General features: G+C 44.0%; 1 protein-coding gene across 4 annotated transcripts; it reads left to right on the top strand.

The window, feature by feature from the left end:
- The first annotated feature begins 428 nt into the window (after positions 1 to 428).
- LOC121709273 (RING finger protein 145-like) lies at positions 429 to 23,135 on the top strand. 4 transcript variants are annotated; one of them, XM_042092513.1, is made up of 11 exons: positions 429 to 605; positions 2,887 to 3,113; positions 10,125 to 10,233; positions 10,411 to 10,502; positions 11,441 to 11,676; positions 12,864 to 13,039; positions 15,688 to 15,828; positions 16,498 to 16,680; positions 17,359 to 17,506; positions 17,896 to 18,252; positions 20,813 to 23,135. In XM_042092513.1, exons 2-11 carry the CDS (start codon positions 2,930 to 2,932, stop codon positions 21,269 to 21,271), a joined length of 2,085 nt encoding a protein of 694 aa, XP_041948447.1. In that variant the 5' UTR covers positions 429 to 605; positions 2,887 to 2,929; the 3' UTR covers positions 21,272 to 23,135. The 4 variants fall into 4 exon arrangements, with proteins under 4 accessions (XP_041948447.1, XP_041948449.1, XP_041948448.1 ...); XM_042092515.1 differs by lacking the exon at positions 429 to 605 and adding an exon at positions 1,216 to 1,232; XM_042092514.1 differs by lacking the exon at positions 429 to 605 and adding an exon at positions 1,464 to 1,670.
- Positions 23,136 to 26,645: the final 3,510 nt, after the last annotated feature.

Raw genomic sequence — 26,645 nt, 5'->3', positions numbered from 1 at the left:
AATATCAGTCTTAAAAATGTCATGAGATTGCCTTATTGTTGATTAGCCTACACTAATCTTGGGTGATAGAGAAACAAAGATGTTTTATGTTAAGATTTTTTTGTTGTTGTTTAACAGTCCTAACTCGATATGTATCTGAAGGTGATTGAGGATGAAAAAGAAGGCTGTTGTGCAGCCCTAGCATAAAATAGGCCTACCATTTTTTACTGTTATTAAGATCAAACCAGGAAGAAACATGGGAAGGCTAATCTGTCTGGCCCAGTCTAGATTAAGAGTTGTGGATACATTTGGCTCTGTAATGTTATTTCACCTGGGAATATATATGAATAACTAAAAACAATTCAACACAAAAATAGAGGCGCTACCAACTGACTGCTTGTCTTTCCCCTCGAAGCAACAACCGCTTCGATACTTTGCACATGCTCAGATTGACATCATTCTTGTAATGGCTCCTAGGCTAAATGGGTGAATGCCAACGTTCCGCTTCTCGGTGGATTTTCCATCACCGATGTCAAATGTAGCCGAAAACGAGTTACAATGGTTGATATTCGGCCGAGGTAGCAGCGCGAAACCAAACTTAACGGCACAAAGTGAATTAATATAACGTATGTATTTTCATTTTTCTGTTTTACGGCGTTTAAGGAATAACGTTACATACAGCTAGCTAACGTTAACCAACTTGAGTCTTTTAAGGCCAGCAGCACTAACGTTAGCGGTTAGCTGAAAGGATATTCTACAGTACTAATGTTACTAGCAATCACGTTTTAGTATGTTACTAATATTTCATTAGTGTTGCACCATTGCGATGTGTGTAAACTAATTGTAGGTTAACATTAACTTTACTTTCATACGTCAACTCCATTAATCCATCTGGATGTAATGTTAGCGTTAGCTACAGCTAACGGTATTAGCTACCAGTCTCAGCATCAGCGAATTCAACAATGCAAAGAGTGATGTAGTCAGTCAGGTATTTTAAATTGCATCTTCAAAATATGTTTGTGTTTCTCTTTGTATGTGGACTAGCTGGTTAGTCTGCGAGTAGTTTCACACTTTTATCACGGCTAACACTAAAAGAAGTGTGTATTGGCTAACAGCGCAATGTGAACTTATCTTACAGTCGAATAGACGATGGGGTTACTAAAGTTCAAAGCTAGTGAGGCTGCTGGCTAGCTGGCTGCTGTTAGCGTTTTTGAACTGGGTTTTGGTCTGGGTGTGATGCTGCTGTAACGTTAGTGAGTAAGAGGATCAGTTTGCTAGATTATCAATTATTGGGGTTGTTAAATTTATCAAATTCTACTGTTTGTTGAATATCATCATAGTACATTCTGATAGAGTTACCGCGTTTAGCAAAGGGGATGCGGTCAATTTTGGAAGCGCCAAGACGGTGCAGAGGATCCGACGTTATGTAATGGTAACGTTAGCTGCGAAAACAATCACGGGGCCATGTTAGCAAAATGCATGGCTCTATTATGATTTCATCTAACTTTATTCATTAGTTTCAAGATGTTGTATTCCAGTTTGTTGTCTTTGTCATTTTGGCTGTAAGCCTGTCAACACGTTGGAATGTTTTAGCTCCCCGGGATGCCAAACAAAAGAAACGGCGCGTGGTTCCCCCGTGTTTGTTGATGGTGGTGAGGGTAATCGAACGGCTTGGTCTGGAGTTTCAACAGGTGACGTTAGAATAGAATGTATTAACGTGAGCATTGCATTTCTTTACGAGATTATTCATATGCTGGATGACAATACTTTAGTGGTCAGCATGTATTTTTTCCCCCTACACTGCCATTCTGTTTATTTTGCTAACGTCAGGCTACATACGTTCTAGACATGTTGGTTTGCCTCAAAGTAAACACGATGAGAGAGATTGACACTGAATGAGTCACTGGTGAAAATGACTGGAATTGGGTCTGTTGCATAAATGTACTATATCGGAGTGAATGTTGCGATAATATGGACAGTCTTATGGGATACGTCGAAACTAATCACATCTGACTTCTAAGCTGTGTGATGTATGGCAGTAAGTTTGGCATTCGAATTGACCCTTTCAAGAGAGTTCCATTATCAGCATCATAGTTGGCCCCACAAGACTTCCTTTTTAACATTCCATATGTTATCGTAATGCAGAGGAAGTAGATTGGGGCTCAAATAGAACGTTCAAGCATTGTTTTTGTTTTCATTGTTGAAAGGGTCTATATCAACCTCTACATGATCAAAACGCTGTGCTCTTAACTGAACTTTTCTGCTCTTTATGGGATGGTTTTTGTTAAGTCCACGTCTGCTTGGACAATGGACATCCAAGCTTATAACTTACCGATATATCTGATTTATGGTTGTACAGAAAAGCTGTGGAGTACGTTTTAGGATATAGATAGCTCATTTAGAAAAGTTGTACTTGGGTTTAACCCATTTCATACGAATAGTAATCTATTTACTTTTACAGCAGAAAGGCGCTCTTAGCAGAATTAAGTTGTTTCGGTTTTCATCTGTCTTGTGTGCCTTTTCCTAAAGTCTTCAAAAGCGCTGCTATGATATAATGGTAATATGAACATGCCTGGACTTGGGTGGTGGCCTTCCAAGAATTAGCTTAAGAATGCCCACCTTCTTTTTTTCTCTTTCTGTTGCTACAGCTCACCAATCCCTGTAGTTGGAGAGCAGGTCACCTGTGATCTCACTGTCTTCAGCGTTTACACTGTCCCTCCCCTAGTAAAAACCCTCAATGTGCTCTGTACCTGGACCCATTCAAGTTTACAGGTGTCTATTTCTCACAGTTCTGCTAAACTGGAGCAAGGGAATTGATCTCCTTTTTCGTCTCTTTCCCTCTCTTCCTTTAACCCCCCCCCCCTCCTCCTCCGCTCCATCTGTGCTTCCTTTCCTTTCTCTCTCCAGTGTTGCTCCGCCCGGCGTTTGGTGGGAGAACCTTGGCAGGGCGATGGCGTGGAAGGAGCGCCTGGAAGCGATGCTGAACGTGGGGCTGCGGGTGCCCAGCATCATGCTGCTGGAGGTGCTGTACCGGTGGGACGTCAGCTCCTTCTTCCAGAAGATCCAGCGCAGCAGCCTCAACAACAACCCCCTCTTCCAGTACAAGTACCTGGCCCTCTACCTGCACTACGTGGGTCAGTGTCTCCCGTGCTCACTCCTGCTGTATTCTCTTCTGTTTTAGTCTGTTCTGTGTTCTGTAAACTGGGTATTATTCCACTCTTCTGCACTTTTTTTTAACCTCCCAGTTGTTCTTTTTAATATGGTGTCCACTTGCGGTCTAACTTTTTCCTCTTGTTCTCTCTGACTCATAGCTTCTACTTGTGTAAAACTTTTATTGGGTAATTTTCCATATTGCCGATGACGATAGATGAGTTCAGAGTACAAAGGCTTGTATGGTAGGGGACACAATTGTGCTTCTGTTGGAATAGAAGCAGCTGTAGATCTTTCAAGAAACGTGGAGGAGAAAACAGGGAGCAAACGTAAGACTTGTAGCTGTGTCTTCGCAAACAGGAAGAGGGAGTGAAACGTTCAGCGTTCACTCATGCGATGTTGAGTGTAAGGCCTGATTAATAGTCTACATAAGCTATGTGAACGCACCCAGCCAAGAAAGGTGGGTTTGGTGTGTACTTGCATTGGCCAAATGTGTTGTCCAAATTTATGTAGCACGAGTGCCATGTCATGCACATCGTCTGCATTGCTTGCATGGACTATGATGAGTAGGCACTTCAAAATGTGTCAACTGTTGCGTTGTCAACTGAGGCTGCATCTACACTATGTCGGATATAAATGTATCGCCATCCCTTCCACATTAGACCATCGTATCAGCGTATCCGAAGTGGAGCAATTTGGATCCGCTAGAGACCCCGAACTCATTTTGCTCCACAGTCTTATTGGACGAATGTGGACTGTGTGAGTCCGCATTGCTGCGTAGACTATTAACTAGCCCTAAGGATCACTTGAGGAGTGTTGCCATGGGTGGAGAAGTGCTCTCGGCTCAGGGAACAAGTGTTTGGACCACAGAGCACATTATACCCTCTTGCCCTGTGTCTCTTGCCCCCACCACCCCCTCTTTTGTTTCTCTCATTCTTTCCCATTCACACAGTATCCCAGGGCAACTGCCAGGGATAACTCGTTTTTTTTTTTTATAAAGAATGTGGCATTTGATGGAGAAAAAAAAAAATACAATTTGTCAATCCCATGATAGTTCTGATCCAAGAACAGATTGGGACTTCCCTGTGAAAATGAAAAAAAACCTCATGATATAATTAAAACATCTGTTGTGCAGATTCCAGTGTGACTTTGAAGCCAGTTATATCAGTTATAACATTAGGTCATAACTGAATTGTTTGCCGAGATCTAGACACAGCCATTTGTCCTTTTAAAGTAAGATGTCTTACTAAGCCTGAATGTAGTAGCATTATCTTGCCGTCTATCATTTTTATTGAATGGGAGACATTAGGGCCTTGGGAGGCAGTTGCGCTCTTAAAGGTAGTAAAGATGAAATCTTTCCCACAGAGTGCCCCTTCAGAGAATAGTGCTGCCCTCAGTGTTATGTCCTATTTATAGTCACACGTTGGTGTAGATCCCATTTTATCTCACTTTGATGTCTCATAAAAAAAATCCCTTTTTCCAGTGTTGTGTGACTAATGCGTCAACACAGAATGTGTGTCTGACTCTGTGTTGCTATAGCGATGGCATCATGTGCTGTGAACTTAACTAAACAATATTTGGCCTAATATTTAGTATTCAGTCATATGCAGGGCTGATTTGAGATACAACTATCTCTAAATGGTTAACTATACCCTAAGTGAAGTAGTCAAATTAGATAATAAGCCTAATAAGTAGGTTATATGCTTGTGGTCTGGATGCCAGTTGCTTTTGAACTGGTACTGCTGGTTTGGAAACTGGAAATCAACAGTGACATTGACTGGGTGGCGTACCGAAGGCCATGCTATGTCTTACTTTTAAGTGATTGAGTCGTCAGCCTTCATGGACATTGTGGTATCACATACAAGTTTACTTGGGTAAAAATAACACCGGTGTTATGCTGTTTTTACTTTGTCTTTTTTGTAGTTATGTGTTAACATAAAGCAGGAACCTTAAAGTTTATCCTTCCATTTGTGTGGTGTAGACCTGCCTCTGTAAGTGACATTTCAGTGTTATTCAAATACACAAAAGGAACTTCAAGCATCATAAAAAAAAATAGGGCAAAGTTGTAAGTTAGCCTACTTTTAAATAATGACCATTCTGTCAACAGTTTATTAAGATGCAGCTTCTGACGCAGACTTCTCAAGGGGAAAGTGGCGGCCATTGTCCTGCTGTATTTCTTCCTCTGGGCGTCTTTCTCAGCAGCTGAGCGTCGCTTAACAGTGTGCTAGTGTGTCTGGCTGTGCTGGGCCTAATGGAGTCTCTTCTCATGTGGGCTACTCCGGGTTACTGACCCATGTAATAGAGTGCAGGGAATGCTGAGTCAGGACATGCCGGATGGTGGTCGAAAAGAAGGGGAACAGTGAAGCATGTGGTTATTAAAAATAACGATTAAATGTGTATTGTGCTGTAATTTAACTATCGCACGGGCTGAGGCATCTGTTGGAAAAGCTGTGTCCTCTGCCTGCTGCTGCCTCCTCTGCCTCTCCCTGTCGGCCAGCCGGAGTCGGCAGGCTCTAAACGAAACGGTTTTAATCCCAATTTAATTACCAAAATGTGGAAAGCTCTCGTGTCTTTCGCTTTTTAACCTTTGTTTTTTTGGCCAACTGGGATCTGAATTTTCACTAACAGATGTAGAATCTAGATAATAGCCAGTGCTCTGGTATCTGGTATGATGGCCATGTTTGTATGAACCACACTCGTTTAACTTAACTGTTACCATGTTGTTAGTCGCTTTGGTTAAAAATGCGTCAGCCAAATGTAATGTAATGTAAAATGTAACTCGTGTCATAGACCTGTCAAAAACCCTTACAGCGCAAGTGTCTGCATTTGACTGACTGTGTTGTACCGTGTGAAAGCTGAGCATTTTCTCATCCCCTGGAATGAATGGCAGCAGTCAGCCCTTACTGCAGTTGTTTATCCTACATTGTTCCTCTAATCAGACACACCATTACTATTCAGTAGCCTGTATCCTAATGAGGAGCATGTCCAGATCTCTGCCACCCAGCTAGCCGCCATCCAGATCGTGCTACAGGCCAAAACCCACAAACGTGCATGCATATACACACAAGCTCATTTACACGCACGTACGCCCATTCAGATGAGACAAGTGTGTGTTTGTCGGGGCTTAGGAGCAGGGCTTATGGCTGCAGTGGCTAATGCAACCCTGCTATGTGATGAGGCGTAATGCGTATATTGAATACGAGTGAATTAGTAGTTAAAGAATAGTAGAGTATCAATTGGGATATGTTACACACCACTGAAGGCTCGTTTTGTTCCCCTGGACCTCACAAGAGCTCCATCTAGACCTGTATGTATTTATAGACCCTTTCAACAATAAAAACAAAAACAATGCTTGAACATTCCCAATCGACAATGATTTGGTTCCCAATCGACTTCCTCTGCATTAAGATAACATATGGAATGTTAAAACGGAAGCCTTGTGGGGCCAACTATGATGCTGATAATGGAACTCTCTTAAAAGGGTCTATAGAGTCCCGAAGCCATGACGTAGCGTTGCCAAGGCAGCAATTTCACTGGATCTAAACAAATCAATCTAACCATTGAAATCGCCATAGCGGTGGCTTTCTTAATCTATTTCAATAATTTTACAACGTTTTTAAGACGTTAGTATATTTTTTTACACTGTAGGAATCACATACTACAACATATATTCATACCAACACGATCAAATTCGTGACTACAGAGTTTTATTTTAGCATGGGTTTCCTCTGTAAAAGAGACCTGCATGTAACTTCACAGCATGCGGTTAAAATCCTTAAATTCACGGACGTGTTTTGGCTTTATTTTTTTGGCAAAAAACGTCGCTCTTAACAGCCGCCGGTCTTTGAGAAGACGTGAAATATCCACTGGAATTTTGTTTCTTTCTATTACACCTGCCAGGGAATCCGTGTTATGTGGCTAAGCTGCTGCCTAGCAGGTAAAACACGTTTAAATGGATATATTTATTTTTATTAGCTAGAAATGATGCCACATGTCTAAATTCAATGCTATTTATGCCACTTCGAAAGTTTGTTTAGATCCAGTGATTCTGCTGTCATGGAAACGCTACGTCACACTTCGGGACTCTATTCCTTTCTCTCTCATCCTGTCTGTGTCTGCTCTGAGTGCCCAGATCCAAGGGTGGAACGTGAGGGCATGGCTGACTCAGTGGCGTTGGCCACCTGCGGTCACTACACATACTGGCTGATAGTCTCACTCTCTGGGTTTTAAGCACTCGCAAGTGTTGTACGCCTGGCTGCGAGACCATAGCAAACACTGGACCCAACACTGTGGGGGAAGTCAACGGACGTTATCTCCTCGCAGCCATATCAGACGTCTGTTTGGGAATGACACGGTAGGCCAGATAAGGCACACGTCCTGATAACCGTGGAGAGGCTGAATTTATAGCGGAACGCGGAGTTGACCACGGTCCATTTCCCTCGCCTCCTCCAGCTTGCGGTAACCTCAATTCGTGAGCCGTTGGTTTCTTAGCCCTTACTTGTGAGTTGCTGCCTGTCTGTGTGAACTTTTTCTGTCCTTGAGGAACAATGTGCGTTTGACCTCGGGCTCCGATGAGATCACATGGCTGGCGTCATGCGGATCAGTTTTCGCCTGATCTCCGTCATGGCTGCAAGTTTCCACTATTTCACTACACTTTTCTCAGGACTCGGGCAAGTCCTTATTTCCATCACAGTGAGATCGAAGCTGACTCTCTTTTATTAGAAGGAGGGTTTGGGATAATGAGGTTTTCTTGTTCTGACAGGCCCTCTCTGGACCGTGCTAATTGCATATAGTGTGTGAGTGTGTGTGAGAGAGAGAGAGCGCATAGAGAGTGTGTGTGTGTTTTTTTTTCTCCCCCTGTACTTGGCCAGTATTGGATTAAAGCTCACTAATGAGTTTGCTGTGGAGCTAAGATGCAGAATATAGCTCTGCAGGTTATATAAGAGCCATGGCTGGTATCTTTTACATTGCTATGGAGGAAGTTGGATTGTTTGTGAGAGAGAGAGAGAGAGAGAGAGAGAGAGAAAGAAAGAGAGAAAGAAAAGGGCAATGATGGGGAAATATGGGGGTTGGGTGGGAATCTATCCCCTGTAAAGATTAAAACCCCCTCTTGTCACAGTCAGCCATTCAGAGGATATTCTAGATGTAAACACACACACACTTTCCTCTTGGACACACAAACAAAAACACATTGAAACGAGTGGTGTTATTGTCGGTCACAGCCGGACTACACAAGCAGGCTGCCTGGCTGTGTGAAAGGGAGCCGTGTGTGTTAACTGGAGGAGCCAGGCAGGTAGGGGAGTGTGTTTCAGGCCTGTTTTGTTCTCCCGTCGGAGTCACAACACCCAGTCCCTTATTTTACATGTCCTGGGGAGACTGTTGCTTGTCTACTCCTCCTTTTCTATGTTTACCTCCTTCTCCTGTTTATGCTTCTCTTGTAGCTCGGCAACAAGTTCTGTGACCATGTTTAGATGTTTTCATAGTCATTTCAACAATCCAAAGCCTGGACTGGCGCCAGTTCAGGTTTGCCCGACTCTCGGTTGTGTGATTTCAACAGCAAGGATGTGCCAATTAGGAGACAATGCATCCGTTTGCCACAGAGAGTGTGCAGTAATATCATGGCGTTGGTTCAGCCCTGTGTTATTGTTAGCCGCGGCCACGTGGCAGCGGCGATGTGGTAAATACGCTGTGGCCTGTGTGAGCCGTGCCCTTCGTCCTGTTTCACCTTTATATGGGTGATGATGACTCCTGTCCCTCTGGCGAGTTCACAGAGTGTGTTTCGCGGCTGTCGTGACACCCTCCGTCCTCGTCATGTGGCTGGGTTACCCTGGTCTGTGGCCACATGGCTTACCGCGGAGATGCGGGGGGTGGGGATTATGGGATGGACGTAGTTAAGTAGACAGGGTGTGGTGTGAACTCGCTCAGTAGCGCTGCGTATGCCTTGATGCTCCACTCTCCTCTAAAGCACCCTGAAGCAGACGCCCTAAGCGCAGACTGCAGTGTTTCAGTGCACCGCTGTTCAGGAGCCGGAGCATTGTCCTGCATTGAGAACATCCGAGGTATCTCTGCCCTCTAAAGTCCGCCCTGTGTCCAGACATCTCGTGTTCTGCATGTCAGGATTACCGAGAAACGAGGGGGGGGGGGGGGGGTGGTTGGCTAAAGACTTGTCAGCCAGCAGCAAGACCCCAAGATGTGTGCCCAAGCTGCTTTAGTTACCCCTGTGTCAGTGGTTTGATTTGGCCTGTGGGGTTTTCTCTGCTGCTCACTCTGAAAATTACTAACCTGTCACAGTGGAACATTCTGCTAGCCAGACAATCTAGACTAAGTTATTGCTGTCATTTTCACAAACCTGTCGCCATTTTCCTAGGGTAGATGGACACTTTGCATATTAACAACGTAGGCTCGATGTCTATAAGATAATCTCCCCTGGGCTTGGTCGTCTGTCTCACTGCTCAATTAATGTATTGTTAGTCTACTACTTTGACTTGACTTGTGTAGTTCCTACACAGGTTATTTGACTTAAGTCATAAACTCTTATTCAAACAGAAACCACCGTACAATTCAGCTGTGCTGTTCTTTTGTGTTGGGCTTGATGCTTTTTTCACAGGAAGTGTGATGACTGTGGTTTTGATGTTCTGTTTTGAAAGCGTTTGTATTTCCTGTGGTCATAAATTCACACTGAGAAGCAAACTTGTATAGCAAGTAAAAACCTTCATGCTACTTCTGCAAGTATGCTACTTCTGTTTTGTAATAATATTATGTAATTTCTAAATGTACCGTGTGTGTGTGTGTGTGTGTGTCTCTCTCTCTCTCTCTCTCTCCTCTCTCTCTCTCTCTCTCTTTCTTTCTTTCTTTCTTTCTTTCTTTCTTTCTTTCTTTCTTTCTTTCTTTCTTTTTCTCTCTCTCTCTTTCTTTCTTTCTTTCTTTCTTTCTTTTTCTCTCTCTCTCTCTCTCTTTTTCTTTCTTTCTTTTTCTCTCTCTCTCTCTCTCCCCAGGCTACATCCTCAGCCTGGTGTTGCTGACTCTCCCACGGCAGCACCTGGTACAACTCTACTTGTACGTTCTCACCGCCCTGCTGCTCTTTGCTGGTCACCAGGTCTCCAGGTGTGTGTGCTCACACCCTTTCACACACGCACGCACATGACCCATGAAGATGCCACTTCTACTGCCATCGTATAATCCCATCAGTTGTAAAGGACTTTTTTCGGAATAGCTTGAGGTGAGGTGTTGTTTCAGTCCTCCAAACTGCAGGAGGTGTTCTAATTCGCTGTGCCTTTGCAGGGATTATGTTCGCGGCGAGCTGGACTCGGGCTACGAGGGACCTCTCTATCTGGAGCCGCTATCCATGAACCGCTTCACCACAGCCCTCATAGGTGAGCGCGAGAGCACTGTCTGCCCCTGACCGCCACATCCATAGCGGAGACAGATGCCTTTTGTCGGAAACCAACCGGTAGATCTTAGATGATGTGGAGACTAGTGGAGGATAGTGAGACTACCCAAAGGGTTTGTTGCTACTTTTAAAATGCTTCATATTCACTCTGGATCACCCTTGTGGGCCAATGCATTCTTCCACATACAGCCACTGACAAAAGTCTTGTCACCCTTTTAGAAATGTTGTTTTTTAAGCAAAATACACACACTTTTGGAGTTTTTTTTTTTTTTTTTTTTTTTTTTTAAACTAACAAACCAGGACCATTTCTAATGGACAATAGACTCAAGTTTACTCACTTTACATTTCTATTGGTTTCTATGATGTTTTCTCCAAGAATGTCCAAATATTTGAATGACTACACCTACCCCTTTATATGCAGCTGATTATCAGTGCCAGAGGATGCAAAATAGGCCTAGAGCATCACCTGCCCATGGCCATGGTTCACTTGGTGCACAACATGGTGCACCTTTTAGGGTATTCATCATACTTCCTCATCCAAGCATACTACTGTTCAATAAGAATGAACAAAACAGAATACTGAACCAAAGCCATAAATGAGTGACAATAGGTTTAGTGGTTAATTCTATGTGGTTAATTCTAAACTGTTTGGTGGTTAATTCTAAACTGTTTTTGTTACAATTTTTGTTAAAATGTAACAATTGTTGTTTCAGGTGTGTCGAACTATTGAAATGGTCCTGGTTTGTTTGTTTTCCTCAAAAAAAACTTCAAAAAAAGTGTGTTTGCTTAAAAAACTAAATTTCTAAAGGGGGTGACAAGACTTTTGTGTGTGTGTGTGTGCGCATGTGTGCGCATCATTTACACTGCTCACGTGCGTGTGTATTGATGCTGGTGTGCCGTGCTCCACTCTGCCCCCTGCAGGCCAGCTGGTGGTGTGCACGCTGTGCTCGTGCGTCATGCAGACCAAGCAGATCTGGCTCTTCTCGGCGCACCTGCTGCCCCTGGTGGCGCGGCTCTGCCTGGTGCCGCTGGACACCATCGTCTTCATCAACCGCTTCGCCATGATCTTCACGGGCCTGGAGGTGCTCTACTTCCTGGCCTCCAACCTGCTGGTGCCCTACAAGCTGGCCAAGACGGCCTACCGCGAGCTGGTCCAGGTGACTGACCCCAACACTGTGCATGTCTCAGGGTGGCTGGGAGGGTGTGTGGTCCTTGTTAAATAGACAATATGCACCGGTTTCTCTTCTCTTCCCTCTTGGTAGAGCAACATGCTAACAACACAAACCCAGACAGCATACACACACACACACACATGTCGATATACTTCTACGCTATATATAATGCATGCAAGACATTTTAGCCAGACATTTCAATATATTGTTAACATGTCTGGCATGTATTACATTAGCATCAGGTTTTCATCTCCTCTCTCCCTCCTCTCTTCACCTTTCAGGAGCGTACTGTCTTATCTTCTCTCTCTCTCTCCCTCTCTCTCTCTCTCTCTCCCTCTCTCTCTCTCCCTCTCTCCCTCTCCCTCTCTCTCTCTCTTCCCTCTCCCTCTCTCTCTCTCTCCCTCTCTCCCTCTCCCTCTCTCCCTCTCTCCCTCTCCCTCCCTCTCTCTCTCTCTCTCTCTCTCTCTCTCTCTCCCTCTCTCCCTCTCTCCCTCTCTCCCTCTCCCTCCCTCTCTCTCCCTCTCTCTCTCTCTCTCTCTCTCTCTCTCTCTCTCTCTCTCTCTCTCTCTCTCTCTCTCTCTCTCTCTCTCTCTCTCTCTCTCTCTCTCTCTCCCTGTCCCTGTCCTTTGTGTTCCAGTCCAGCAAACACACACACTCATACATTTTTATATCCATGTTGCCATCTCCTCTATATGAATAGACATAAAATCTGTATGCAATCCTCCTCTAACTGAATTCATACAGATAAATCTGTATGCAATCCTCCTCTAACTGAATTCATACAGATAAATCTGTATGCAATCCTCCTCTAACTGAATTCATACAGATAAATCTGTATGCAATCCTCCTCTAACTGAATTCATACAGATAAATCTGTATGCAATCCTCCTCTAACTGAATTCATGCAAATGTGAATTCTCCCTCCACTCCAGTGGTGGAGGCGTGTGCTCTTTAACAGAGCGTGACGCACTACAGAATAGGGCACGTGCATTTCCGTTTTCTGTGTTAGTGGTTTGACCGTAAATGGCAAACGCCTAGCGTGCGTCAGCAAACGGTGGAGTTGTGTGCTCTTCAGCACGGTGTGAAACTACCGATTTCTGCATTTGCATTTCTGTTTTCCGTGTGTTGGATTGAGGGCGAATGGCTAACGGTCAGCGTGCGTCTGTCCGTAGGTGGTGGAAGTGTACGGCTTGTTGGCTCTGGGTATGTCCCTGTGGAACCAGTTGGTCCTGCCCGTGCTCTTCATGTGCTTCTGGCTGGTGCTGTTCGCCCTGCAGATCTACACCTACTTCAGCACGCGCGACCAGCCCACCTCCCGCGAGCGACTGCTCTTCCTTTTCCTCACCAGGTAGACACACACACACACACACACACACACACACAGACGCGCGCGCCAGGGTTTCCGTTGTCCGGTAATTACCGGACATTGGCCGGGAAAAAAAATGAAATGTCCGACAAAATTAAATCTCTCCGGGCAAATTGTCCGATTGAAATTGGCTAATATCCCGTCCCCCTAACGCAATCTGAATTTGAGAATAAGCCTTAAAATGTAAGCCTAAGCAATCCGTCCTCTGGCTATGTTTTTAAATGTACAGGCTCTACCGTTTGAAAACTATTAAACAACACGCATAGCCTATGCTGCATTTCAAATAGGAAACATTTCAAATAGGAAGCGCACGCTTAAAACGTCCATGTTAAACAACGAACAAATGAGTGAGGCGGTTCAAACATGGCCAGGCCCAGGCAGACTAGCCTTAAAAGTTTTTTCAGAGGCCAGACGCGATGGATGATAAATTGGTAACGCCTGAAGCCTCAGATGTCCAGTCAACTCCACCGTCAAGTCAAGTCAGTTTATTTATATAGCACATTTCATATGGCATACATAGACACAATGACACCACCAGATAAAAAGCAGAAGTGTTGGGCGTATCTGTCGGAATCATGACGTTGGAAGTGGAGTTGCGGGGTTGCGGCCTCTCCAAGACACTGTCATTCTCCGTGTACACTGGACATGCAACATGTGTTCTGTACCCAAAGCATACAGTAGGCCTATGCTTTCTATGTCTATGATCTGCAGGGTTAGGGCCTCCTCGACGAGGAGTTTGCTGGTCCGCTCACAATTAAACGGTATCATTGAACCGCGGACCGAAAGAAAAAGAAACTAAACATTTCCCAGAATAGGAAACATTTCTTAATTTATTGTTATCAAATATATTATAGCCTTAGTGGTGTGAGCGCTCATTCTTGTGTTTGCGCATCTGTGCTAGTTAAACAGTGGAACCACTGGAGATAACGTGGGTAGCAGCAACAAACAACGTAGCCTTTTTAAAACAATGAACGAAGCAGACTCTTGCTGTTAATGAAAACATAGATACTGGCTAGATCTTGTTAGGCATGTTTACGTAAGAGGCTAATGAACATGTTGCATTCTATTCAGCCTGATTATGTCATTCTTTAAGCTACATGGCCTGTCTCCAGTTTTCCTCAACTTGACTAATTAAGAAGCGATAATAGGATATTTGACCGGTGTATCATCAAAATGTCCAGAAAACTAAACCTCTGTCGGTCACTTTGACCGGCACCATTTTTTTTCTAGCGGAAACTCAGGCGCGCACACACACACACACACACGCCCATGTGCCCATGTGCCCACACACACACACGCGCGTGCATGTGCGCACACACACACACACACGCTCGCACACACACACGCATGCACACGGCATTCTTTAACTCAGAGAATAGAACAGGAAGGGCTCTGACTCCAACACTATTGTGTGTTCTACATAGTATTCTTAAGAAATATTACATAACACAAACACTACCACTGTACTTGGCACCCTTGCCATGTAAGGCATGACAAATATGTGGGGTGGGGTAATTTAGTTTTATATGAGCTATTTTTATATGAGGTATTTTAGAGGTTTTATATGAGCAGCTGTGTCAGCAAAAGTGACCCTATAGGCTAGTGTCCATCTCGTACTGTGCAGCTCATTAAAGATGATCTTATAAATAGCGCTGATGCATGAACCATATATACCGAGCCTCATATATACAGAGCCTCTTAAAACATCAGAGATGCAATTGGATGTTGTGGAGGTTTCTAGCCTGGGTGCCGTTCCGAACTTAGTCCCGCCCCACGGGAAGTTCGGTCTGGCATTGCTCCATTGTGGGGCAAGTATGCTCGCCCTAAATCGGGCGGACCAATCAAATCAGGCTTTACGATGATGGACAGGTGAGCAACAGCGCTTGGTCTATCACGTCATCTGAGCACGCTTAGATTAGGCTTATGTTTGAAACAAAAACGCTGTGGCTAGAAGGATACATGGCTTTTAAGACCCCATATGGAAAATTCATATTATTTAATGAGTTTGTATCACTGAAAACTATTATTTCTGAAAACTTTGGCCAAAGTTGAGATGTGGGAAAACTGGTGGTTTCACTTTCATCAAGGGAAAACAGCGCTGTTGCATTGCGACATGTTCCCTCGTTCGTTTGAAATCTCTGATTGACCACCTGTTCGAGGGATTTGCGACAGCCTTTCCCAGCTGTTTAACATGTTTGTAGCATATCACTGTTCAACAGAATTATTTTAAAAACGGAGGGGATATAGGAGCAGAAGGATGGTTCGTGTGTTTTCTTCCTACACCTCACGGTAAGATGTATTTTGTTGCTCTGATTGGTTAGGTCTATCCAATTGAGTGCAGAGGCTTTCCCCCCCTGTATCGGTTGAAGCACGCCCCATAATTACGTCCCAATGGAGCAGTATCAGACTCATATTCTGACTAGAATTTGAGTATGACAACGTCAGGCTAGGAGGTTTCATAAAAAATCCTTAAAAACAAAAATCCTTAATTATATAGAGACATGTTTACGACAACAAAGGTTCTGTTTTGAAGTTGGATAATTAAAATGATAACTTGATCTGTGAACTGGTATTCGTGTCTTGAATGCACTCAAGAATTTCTGTGTGTGTGTGTGTGTGTGTGTGTGCAGTATTGCAGAGTGCTGTAGCACACCCTACTCTCTGCTGGGGCTGGTCTTCACTGTGTCGTTTGTGGCGCTGGGTGTCCTCACACTCTGCAAGTTCTACCTGCAAGGCTACCGAGCCTTCATGCACGACAACACCATGCACCGGTGAGAACCACGGGGGTCGGGGGGCATTTTCTGGCTGCACTGCAAATGTTTACCCAGAGTTCAGGAGCCTGAATGTAGTCTAGCTCAGTGGTTTTCAAAGTGGGGGCCGCGAGGGGGTGCCAGGGGGGCCTCAGCAAGTTGGAAGGAAAGCAAAAAATAAATACATTTGGAAACTATGAGGGTTGTTCTACAATGCCATTATAATAATGTGAGGCATATCTGAACATTATATTTCCCATGATAATGACTGGGAATAATAATAGAGTGATAGCTCTCATATAGCAGAAAGCCCCAAGTACAATTTTTACACACTGTATGCTCCATCGTGAAGTGCTTGTGGCTAAAATAATTATTAGGATTAGCTTAATGTATTTTTACATTTGCCGTAGTATTGTCGATGGGTTTAATAGGGGGGGGGTCACATCAAGGGGGTCCTTGGCTAGAACCTAGTGGTATTTGGGGGGCCTTGTCATGGAGAAGTTTGGGAACCCCTGGTCTAGCTGCTCTGTGTTGTTTGATATAAGCGCTCTAAAACTCATCTCAGTCTCATCTCTTTCTCTCATCTCTCTCTCTCTCTTTCTTTTGTCCTTTCTCTTTCTTTCTTTCTTTCTTTCTTTCTTTCTTTCTTTCTTTCTTTCTTTCTTTTTCTCTCTCTCTCTCTCTCTCCAGTGGCATGACGGAGGGCATCACGCTGCTGATCCTGGCCGTGCAGACGGGCCTGATCGAGCTGCAGGTCATCCACCGGGCCTTCCTGCTCAGCATCATCCTCTTCATCGTGGTGGCCTCCATCCTGCAGTCCATGCTGGAGATCGCCGACCCCATAGTGCTGGCACTGGGGGCGTCCAGAGACAAGTAAGGGTGTGGAGTACACGCGTACTCTTACGTTAACTACCGTTAATTGAGTTGTGATGACGGAAGATGCACATGCAGTTGCCGATGTAGACTTTTGAAACTTCACAACTTCACTGAACTTGCAGGCTTTATCACTGCATACAAGCATATCAGCTCAGACACACATACATACATACACACACACACACACACTCCTCTTGAACACATGATCCTAGTCCCGCTTTAATAGGGTCACCTGAGTGAAACAGGAGATTTTGCTTTCACACTTATTGGACCTTATTTATCACGTTTACTCTACTGTAGAATTCGACTCCTGTAACCTGATAATACATGTAAACTATACGAGGTGGCAGGGTTATCTTTGCTTTCTCCTTCTCATCTACTAGATAACACGTCTCCGATAACACACCTGTAAACAGAGTGCTGCGAGAAGGATTTGATAAATGAGGGCTGGTATGCGCAAACACTGGGCCAGCCAGCTTCTCTTCTGCACTTAACTGTTTTTTTTCTCTATTTCTCTCTTGTGCTCTTTCCCTCCCTCCCTCATTCTTTCATTATCCGTTCCAATCTGTTTGTCTTTCTCTCTTTCTCGCTTCTTCACTTCCCTTCTTCACCCTTCTCTCTCTTTATCTCTCTCTTTCCTCCGTTCTCCCTTGACCTCCCTCCGTATGTGTGCAGGAGTTTGTGGAAGCACTTCCGTGCGGTGAGCCTGTGTCTGTTCCTGCTGGTGTTCCCGGCCTACATGGCCTACATGATCTGCCAGTTTTTCACCATGGACTTCTGGCTGCTCATCATCATCTCCTCCAGTATCCTCACCTCGCTGCAGGTACACGCGCACACACAGACGCGCACACACAGACACACACACACACACACACACTCTAGGGTAGCACTAAAAGGCATAAGGCAACTGCGTTCCTGTACAGCCTATTCCATCATTGCATTTTTAGTGTACCCAGGCCTCCACCCACTCACTCAAGCTTTGACCTTCAGAGAATCCTGCCTTCTGTCACACCGTTTCAAACATGCACACGCAGGCCTGTGCTCAAAATAACCTCCAGGTCACCTCACCTCCATCCTTCATCGTCATCCTCTCTGATCTCTCTCTCCTTCTCCTCCTCCTTCTGCCTGTCCTCTCCTGTCTTTATTTCCTCCCTTCATCATATCCCCCTCTCTCCTCTCCTCTTCTCTCCTCTTCTCTCCTCTCCTCCCCAGGTTCTCGGCACGCTCCTCATCTACATCCTCTTCATGGTGGAGGAGGTGCGGAAGGCGCCGGTGGAGAACATGGACGACGTCATCTACTGGGTGAACGGCACCTACCGGCTGCTGGAGTTCCTGCTGGCGCTGTGCGTGGTGGCCTACGGCGCGTCGGAGACGCTCTTCGGCGAGTGGACGGTGATGGGCTCCACCATCATCTTCGTGCACTCGTACTACAACGTGTGGCTGCGCGCGCAGCTGGGCTGGCAGAGCTTCCTGCTGCGCCGCGACGCCGTCAACAAGATCAAGAGCCTGCCAACCGCCTCCGCCCAGCAGCTGCTGCAGCACAATGACATCTGCGCCATCTGCTACCAGGTACGGGCACAAAGGGGGTGTGCGTCTGTCTGAATGTGTGTGTTTACGTGTGTGTGTGTGTGTGCGACAACATGGGTGTCTGTTAGGGGTGTGCGTGTGCGTGTGTGCATATACCTTTGTGTATCTGTGTAGATATACGTTTGTTTGAATGTGTGGCTGTGTGTATGACAACATGGGTGTCTGTTAGGGTGTGTGTGTGTGTGTATGTATACCTCTGTGTGAATGTGTGTGTAATCATGGGTGTCTGTTAGGGTATGTGTATGTTGAGATTGTGTGTGTGTGTGTGGGTGTGGGAGGAAGAGATGGTGAGAGATTACATTATGTCATCGTGTGGTTTAACAACACGCTCCTCTCTGGTGCAGAACTTTGGCCGGGCCCGTCACTGGCTGATTTCTCCGCTGATGGGTTTTCTGACCTTGTTTGATTTCACAGTAGCTGAAGTAGATAAACAGCGTTGGTGGAGAATGTCCGAGGTGATGGGTGTCCACTTTGGGCTTGGTAACGCAGACAGCATAGTTTTACGATATTGCCAATTTTGCTCTGGACAAAAGTGAAGACAGAGGAGGGGAGGAACGCTTATTGCCGAGGTCTGAGAGGTGGCCGTGGGCAGTTTTGTGGTGCTTGAAGAAAGTGTTTAATAGTGAGGAGGGAAGAGGGCTTCGGAATTGCTCTCCTCAATTATTGATGACGAGGGCTGTAGCTGGAGCCTCTTTGTGCTGAGAGGGGCATTTCTCTGGTGGTTGAGGCACTTGGTGCAGACAGGGAATTAGATAGTTGAGCTTCCTCTGCTGCAGGTGCTGCTGGCACTTGAGAGAGCACAGGGGTTTTTTGTTTTGGCCTGTGTGTACATCCAGTTTAGACTTATGAGTTTCCACTAGTTTGTATAACTCTGTTGAATGAGAGGTACCTGTGGATATTGCAGTGGCACAAGTGTTCAATAGGATTTTCATAGGAGTTTCGGCTGGGCGTCATAAATGCACAGGTGTTAGACCAAGAGCTTTCTGGTAACATACATCAGTTTCACATGGTGCTTACCACCTGTCCTAAAACTTTATGAAGTTATGGCTGTTGATGACGTCTGTTGTATGTCATGTCATGTGACATGTGGCTAAGCCTAAACAGGATGGCTCTTATTGCACCATATTTCTTACAAATACCCATGCACAGTGTCTTGTGAAGCACAATCCTGGGCCATTGTGTACAGGCCTGTCTGCTCCAGCTGGGCGAGGCTCCCTGTAGGTATTGACCAAGTCAGCAGATTAATTATTCAATCAGCCACAGAATCGTGATTGCTGCTGATGAGAAACGGGTGCTGTAAACCATTCCTGTGGAACGTGTTAAGTAGACGAGGTGGAGCTGTCGATAAGCCCCCTAATCACACGGTTGTCTTCCAACCGCACGCTGTGTTAAATGGTCCAGCGATGCTGGCACAGGGACTTCTGTAGATTCAGTGGTTTCAGTTGGAAGAGTTCTGGTTCATGCTACTGCTCTAACACATATCATGGAAGAAGCTGTTATGGCTGATCAGAATCAGCATTATCACACACACACACACACATTATTCGTAACATATTAAAGAGTTAGAGTAGTGAACTTGGAGTGTAGTCTAGTTTAAAACAAAGGACAGAATGGGATGCCATACATTTTGCCACAAGTCTTTGCCATCATTGTTTTCCAAGGAGAAATCAAATGACATTAGTCTTTTTGAAGGAGAAACTGCCCTATATTTAACTGTGACTCATTGCTCACTCTCAGGAACTGCTGTGGGTTGGCACATGTCGAATAGCCAGGACTTTGGAATTAATTTGGGTGAAAGAAAGTGCCTTTGATCCCTGTAGGCAGACCATGTATGTAGTTTGTTCAAACAAATCAGCTGTGGTTTAAGGCATGAATGAAGTATAATAAGAGAGATTTGATGCTTTGCTAATAAGTAGCTTGAGGTGTGGAGCTAAACCGACACCATGACTGACTGGAGTGCTGTGGGCTTGTTAGCGGAATACATGTCAAATTAATTGTATTCTATTGTCTTACTGTTAAGAATGACAGTCTGCTCAGAGTATCATAAAATGGCGATTTTACTCACAAAGTACTATGGAACACATTTCTAATAAGGTGCCACCACAGACCTAAGTTCTGGATTTTTTTTTTTTTTTTTTTTAATCAAATGTAGCTTTGAAGACTCAGTTTTATCTGTCATTCTTTGTTTGATTTAATCTTAAATTTAGATTGTTTTATTATACCTTTTCTTCCATGATCTTCTACTAAAGTTGCTGTATTTACAAAACAAATAACCATATCCAGTATTGATTGCATTTTTGCTTCATTAAAACATCACTGTACATGTATCATCATCAGTCAAGAGTTCTCATGTTGGTGATTCTTGTGAAGCCCTTGAGCCCTCTTGTGGTTGGACAAAGACATTACCATTCAGTGATATCAATTCTGAATGTAATGAACTTACCTGACACAAGTTGTCACTTGTCAGTTATGTATAGGGAGATGTTGAAGAGGATATTGACTTAATATCTGCTTTCTTTATGTGTAATTGTTGTCCAAACAGGATATGACATCAGCAGTCATCACCCCCTGTAGCCACTTTTTCCACGCTGGCTGCTTGAAGAAGTGGCTCTACGTGCAGGAGACCTGCCCCCTCTGTCACAGCCAACTCAAGAGCCAATCACAGCCTGCCAACCCCACTCACAACGACGCACCAGCCAATCACAATCTCGCAGAGGTGGGCCAAGGTGAACCCTCCCCTGCTAGCCCTGTGGCTCCGGAGGGCACCGGACCTGCCATCGAGGCAGCCAGTCCAAAGCCAGAATCGCCAGTCGGACAAGCCTCCACCTCCACCACCACCACCACCACCTTCAGCCCCACTCTCCCCAGAGTGGGAGAATGTCAGGAAAGCAGCTCTCGCTCTGAGCCCGGTGGAGATGACGCCCCATCGCCCGTTGAGGACCAGAAGTGCCAGGGTACCATTCAGCCCCTTGCCATGTCTGCATCAGGCATCTCTGCCTGAGCAGAAGGCAGTGGTGGCCGCCCCACACCACCACCACCACCACCACCACACATTCACTCTTGTGAACTTTCTCCTGATTATCCTACGCAACTGTGTTGTGGCCAACGACTGATGACTTCTCTTAACTGTAGATGCTGGTTCCAAACCGTTTTACCATTTCAACCCCTGCAATGCATACACACACTGACACTTGCCCAGGTGCGCACAGATGCGTCCACACACACACACACACACACACACACACACACACACACACACACACACACACACACACACACACACTCCCCCACCTGTGCATGCAGACAGACAACACACTCACACTGACACTCAAAGGTGTGTGCAATCTCCTTAACACACAAGTATAGACATCAATCAGTTCATTCATGTTTTTTTCTGTCTTATGGTTTTAAATCTGACTTCACTCCATGTTCACAAATTTTCACTTTTTTTTTATCATGAGAACAATTGTGGACATGTTTGATAAAGACACTGGCATTGGGGAAAAGTGCCAAAAGAAAAAAAAGACATGCCATAATCTTTCTAATAATTTGATGCTGATCATACCTCTGTTCCATGCAAATTTTTCTTGTTGGAAAATCATGCACCACTAAGCTGTGACGTTTTTTGCAGCACTGATTCAATTTGGAATCGCGTTGAATTGTTTCAAGGCTCTTCTGCTGTTCTGCTGCCTGTCTTCGTCCCCTGAATGTCACATTTGCTTAACAGAAAATGTTCTCCGGCTATTTTGTTTAATTTCCTGTTGGTTCATTTAATCGGGTTCTTCCTAACTGACATCACACCACAGTTCCACTTAACTCACTATTAAGCTCAGTATGGTTCGATACTAATGACTGTTACAAATAGGAAGAAAAGAAGAGTCGGGTCGCAGGAACAAAGGAGATTGTCCAGATTAGGGGGGGGGGGGGGGGGGGCGGGCAAGAATACAGGCAAATTTGCCTAGCATTTGCTGTAGAGGCTGTAAGGTGTCTTAGGCTAGCAGGCACCCCGTCGTCTTGTCGCTACAGATATGGATTCTCCTCTCACCAGTAGCCTTCTGTGTCCCAGTTTTTTCTTTCTCCTTTGTTCACTGGAGATGCTCGAAAAAAGTCGCCTCGTCAGGTACCAAATAATTGTGTTTGAGGAAGACACCCTTATATAAGTGTGTGTGTATATATGTGCATATATATATTATATATTATATAAATATCTGTATCTCTGAAATCTGAAAAGTTTTTGATATGCCGTACAGTGTTCAAGGCTGCATCTGCATATATGATGTGACCGATAAGCTTGTGTGAACGACTTCAATGCCCTTTCAAAGGTAGAAGTTAGATTGAGCGGAAGGTCACGGATTGCACGATGCCAGCGTAGCTAACAAGTTCCGAATTTCAACCTTAGTTAACAGTATTACTTTGTATGTTTAAGTATTATGGCAATTCTCGACTGTGCTAAGCATGAACACACAGTGGGACTGTGTGGGACCCCACAGATAGAGAGCCATGTCTTACTTTTATTTGTAGTGGCTTGATTGCATTTGCACATTCTTCTTGAAGGAAAAGGAGAAATGGTAGACAGCAATGGCTTGCAACACCCTAACTAGTCTTAATCCAACCTTTTTTGTTTGATTATTTTTTTTAAGGGAAAATAAGTATGTCCTTGAGGATGTGCTACATTGGTTTTGATTTCTATATATTTGTATTTAATTTTTTTTGCATCTCTTTTTTTTTAATGCCACAGTATACTTTGGTCTACTACAGAAAGATGGTTGCATCGAGAGATGGAAAAAAACTCCATCTGGAGATGATCCTTTTGTTATTTTACAGAACTGAATGTCAAATAAAAATTGGACTGGTTTTAACAAGAATGTCTCTCTTGGGTGTTTGCTAGCAGGAGCTACTGCATATACAGTACATTTATATAATTCCTATAAATTCCTTCCGCTGTTGGATTTAGTTGAACCTGGTAATAACTGAGTTGAGCACATGGTGGCACTATTGTACTTTTTTAATAAACAGTATTACAAGGCCTCAATCCAGTTCACTATCGATGTACATAAATTATTACACTCAGCCCTGGATTTTCTATGCAAGTTAAGTATATGTTCAACCCAGCAAACCATATGCTGTATTTCACATAGATAATGTAACTAAAAAGAAAAATCCCCTCACGTTTTTTATTCGTCTCAAGCTTGCTGTCATTGTGGAAGTGTGCTTACATTCTCACAAGGGGGAGCCCGTGGTCTGCCAAAGAGCGAATAACTGGGCTATCTTTACCGGGCGGTAATTAGCCGAGGGAACGTCATTTTTTAAGATATAGCCTACACGCAAATGTGTGGGCCTGTCTTTGCAGGATTTATAAGCGACATCAGATGAACAGGGACTGCTTGCAACTTTTTAAATTCCACCCAACCCTGCTAAACTTTTATGTACTATTTTTTTTTTTACTGAATAGGCATTTGCATTTTACATACATTCAGACTTAAATGTCCTATGTGATTCAGGAAAAAATGGAAGGGAACTCACTTTCAGTAATGTACCTCCAAGTAATCCAATATACTGAGAAATTATATAGAGACATAGAAACATTTCTATTTAGCAAGAGTGACTATAACCTGAACAAGTTGAATAATCTGTTATTTTATCCTTACATTTGAACATTCAGTGTGAACAGAGCAAGCCTACAATAATTTGATTAGCTTGATCTGTTGGTTGACTACATCTGCGCATTTGCCACAAATTGTAGTTTAGAAGGCCACGCTATGTTATACCAAAGCAGTGATTCTGACAGGGCACCAGTCACATTTGAGCAGCCTATCAAGTAGCCTAGAGTACGAATGTTATTCTGTGACATTTCCCTTTGCAACGGGAGTATTGACTTGCTCTATAGATTTATTGACATTTCCGGTTGTCTTCACCACATCTGACTGGTCAGACACCGGCGCTTCTGTCGCACGAACATGTTTAAATTTTGTTTTGGTGCCAGGGCTAATTTCTAACTGCCTTTACGTACTCCCATGTGAGGAATGAACTTACTATGATAATGTTTAGAATATTTGTTATTTTGGTAACGAATAAGCTTTCGCAAAAAATATTGGTGCGCATCTCGTTTTAAATTTAGCATGCTATGGATTGGGCCTAGTGTTGTCAGTTTTGTGTTTCTTTATTTCTCTGATAAATGGCCTCTGGGAATCTCTTAAACTGGCGGTTATTGCTGCAAGCGTGTTTGCCATTGAATGTGGTTCTTTTATAGTGCCCAATTTCCAATGAGCAAAACCAGTAGGGTTTTAAACATAGGCTACAGTGTTAAATGTGGGTAATTCTCTCAAGACATGCTTTGCTTCGGACGTCGCAAAATAATATAAAAGGCTGCATCAAATGGTTGAAGGATGGTGTGCCGTGCTTGCGCAAGCTTGCGAGACTGGAGGAAAGAAATACCCGCGCGCGCACATAAAGCACGCTCTCTCTATATTTCCCTAGGTTGCGCATTATGTCAATGAGTGGTCTAGGCTAATAACAGTACATTCCAGACAGTATTTATAAGTTCCTGACCTAGATAAAGCGTCGTTGGTTGCTCTTTGTAAGTGACAAGAAAAGAAGTAATTCGGCAACATGTTATTTTAGGCCAGCATCAATGTATCCTAATTCGTTGTTTGCAATACTGATCTGTATGTAGCCCACTGCCCACATCATTTAAGAGTGATTTAGTAAGATGGCAGCTGAAATTAAATTTCCATGTCATCCAAGTAGTCAATTTCAAAGCAAGACATTTCAGTAAACTATAAAATAGCCTGGGCCCAGAGAGAAGTTTATTTGGTCTTGATAGGAGCGACGTCCTCATACATTTCTCAAATGCATGGACGAAATACAGTTGTTTGGGACCGATAAGAAGCTGACGCATCTGACAGCCCTAATACCGTAATAGAAAAACATGTATCTTGCTGACACACAACAATCAGGTATAAATAAATGCAAGCCTATATAATAATTTAGGCTACACTGACTACCCATGCATTTTTTTTACAAATTAGCCCTTAACGCAGCCAATTATTCTTCTCTGCCTATATGGCTGTTTTACATGTACCATTTGATCAGTAGGCTATCTTCTGAACTTCATTCTTGTCGTTCAACCTCTCTTCATGCGTCTTTTCTTTTCGCGCCCATTTGGAACCAGGCTTAGCGCACGTGTTGTCTGGTGCAGCCCTCTGCGCGTTTCTGTTACTTTAGCTAGACCTACTTCTCTCCTTCACCTCTACGCGGCTCTCTACCTTGCTATAATTGAGTGCATATAGGGATGGGGAAGTGGAGGAGAGGAGCAACAAGAACTGTGCAAACGAGCAATCACTGGAGAGTTCGCTAGTTAAACATCAGCAAATTCCACGTCGGTTTTTTTTTTTAATGAACTGAGTTGTATGGCCAGTAAGTGCTACGAGTTTTCCCTCTGCTTCCACTTTTAATGAAAGCCTCGTTTACATGTTTTTATGTATGAAAGTGTCCATCAACTCGTCTACATTAGAAGCTTGACTATATTACAGGCACATCACTCCAAAAGGTTTAGAAATAAATGACAGATTAATATTGGGGCTGTTGTAGGGTTTTGTATTGTAGTAGGCTAGCCTAGGTTACACACTATACAACGGAAACACAAATAGCCTAGCCTAACAAAAACAGGTGAGAATTATATATATGCAGGTGACCCAAATATAGGGGCCTGGGTCTGGTTACAAGACCCTTACTTCATAGGCTACTTAACTTCTTGCAAGTATGAAAGGTATTCCATTATATCTGCCTTCTTCTGTGACTCAGATGTCAGGGATGCAGCGGAAACACAGCAGACACACAAGCAAGGGAGCTTGTCTTGAGATGGGAAAATAATTATAGATAGGCCGTGCCATTGTTATTTTGAACTAATTATTGTTTATGCCATTGTTGTTTGTCTCTCTTCACTGTCATTGGTGGCTGGATAGCCTAGTCTGTGAAGACTGTTAGATTGCAGTCACAGACATGGGCATGTTTTAGTTCTGAGGGCACTGTAAATCAGACTAAACAATAGTCAAAATAAATCAAAGAGACAAAGACACAGAGTAGTCTACTCTTTGAGGAACACTTTCAAATGCTCCACTGTGCAGCCTTTCACTAAAAACTAAAAAGAAACTAGCCTACTCTCTTTGAAGTCATATGTTTGAATGTTATAATACATTTCGAAAGACACATTAGAGCAAAATATAGGCCTACATACTTCTAACAGAAGCACAATCCCATAAACCTATATCCCACATGTTAATTTCATGTCTTAAATGATAAGTGCCACCAAGCACATATTGACAGTGAAGGGAACCCCTGTATGTTTCAGGGATGGTCAGAGGTGGCAAATATGA

Source organism: Alosa sapidissima, chromosome 5, assembly GCF_018492685.1.
Source record: "Alosa sapidissima isolate fAloSap1 chromosome 5, fAloSap1.pri, whole genome shotgun sequence".
Taxonomy (NCBI): Eukaryota; Metazoa; Chordata; class Actinopteri; order Clupeiformes; family Clupeidae; genus Alosa; species Alosa sapidissima.
This window is presented reverse-complemented; position numbering and strand designations above follow the sequence as displayed.

Excerpts from the sequence above, each read along its gene's own strand:
- LOC121709273 (XM_042092513.1), top strand. The coding sequence starts at position 2,930 with ATGGCGTGGAAGGAGCGCCTGGAAGCGATGCTGAACGTGGGGCTGCGG. Across the intron at positions 11,677-12,863 it reads CCTACCGCGAGCTGGTCCAG|GTGGTGGAAGTGTACGGCTT; the intron begins GTGACTGACCCC and ends GTCTGTCCGTAG. Across the intron at positions 13,040-15,687 it reads CTCTTCCTTTTCCTCACCAG|TATTGCAGAGTGCTGTAGCA; the intron begins GTAGACACACAC and ends GTGTGTGTGCAG.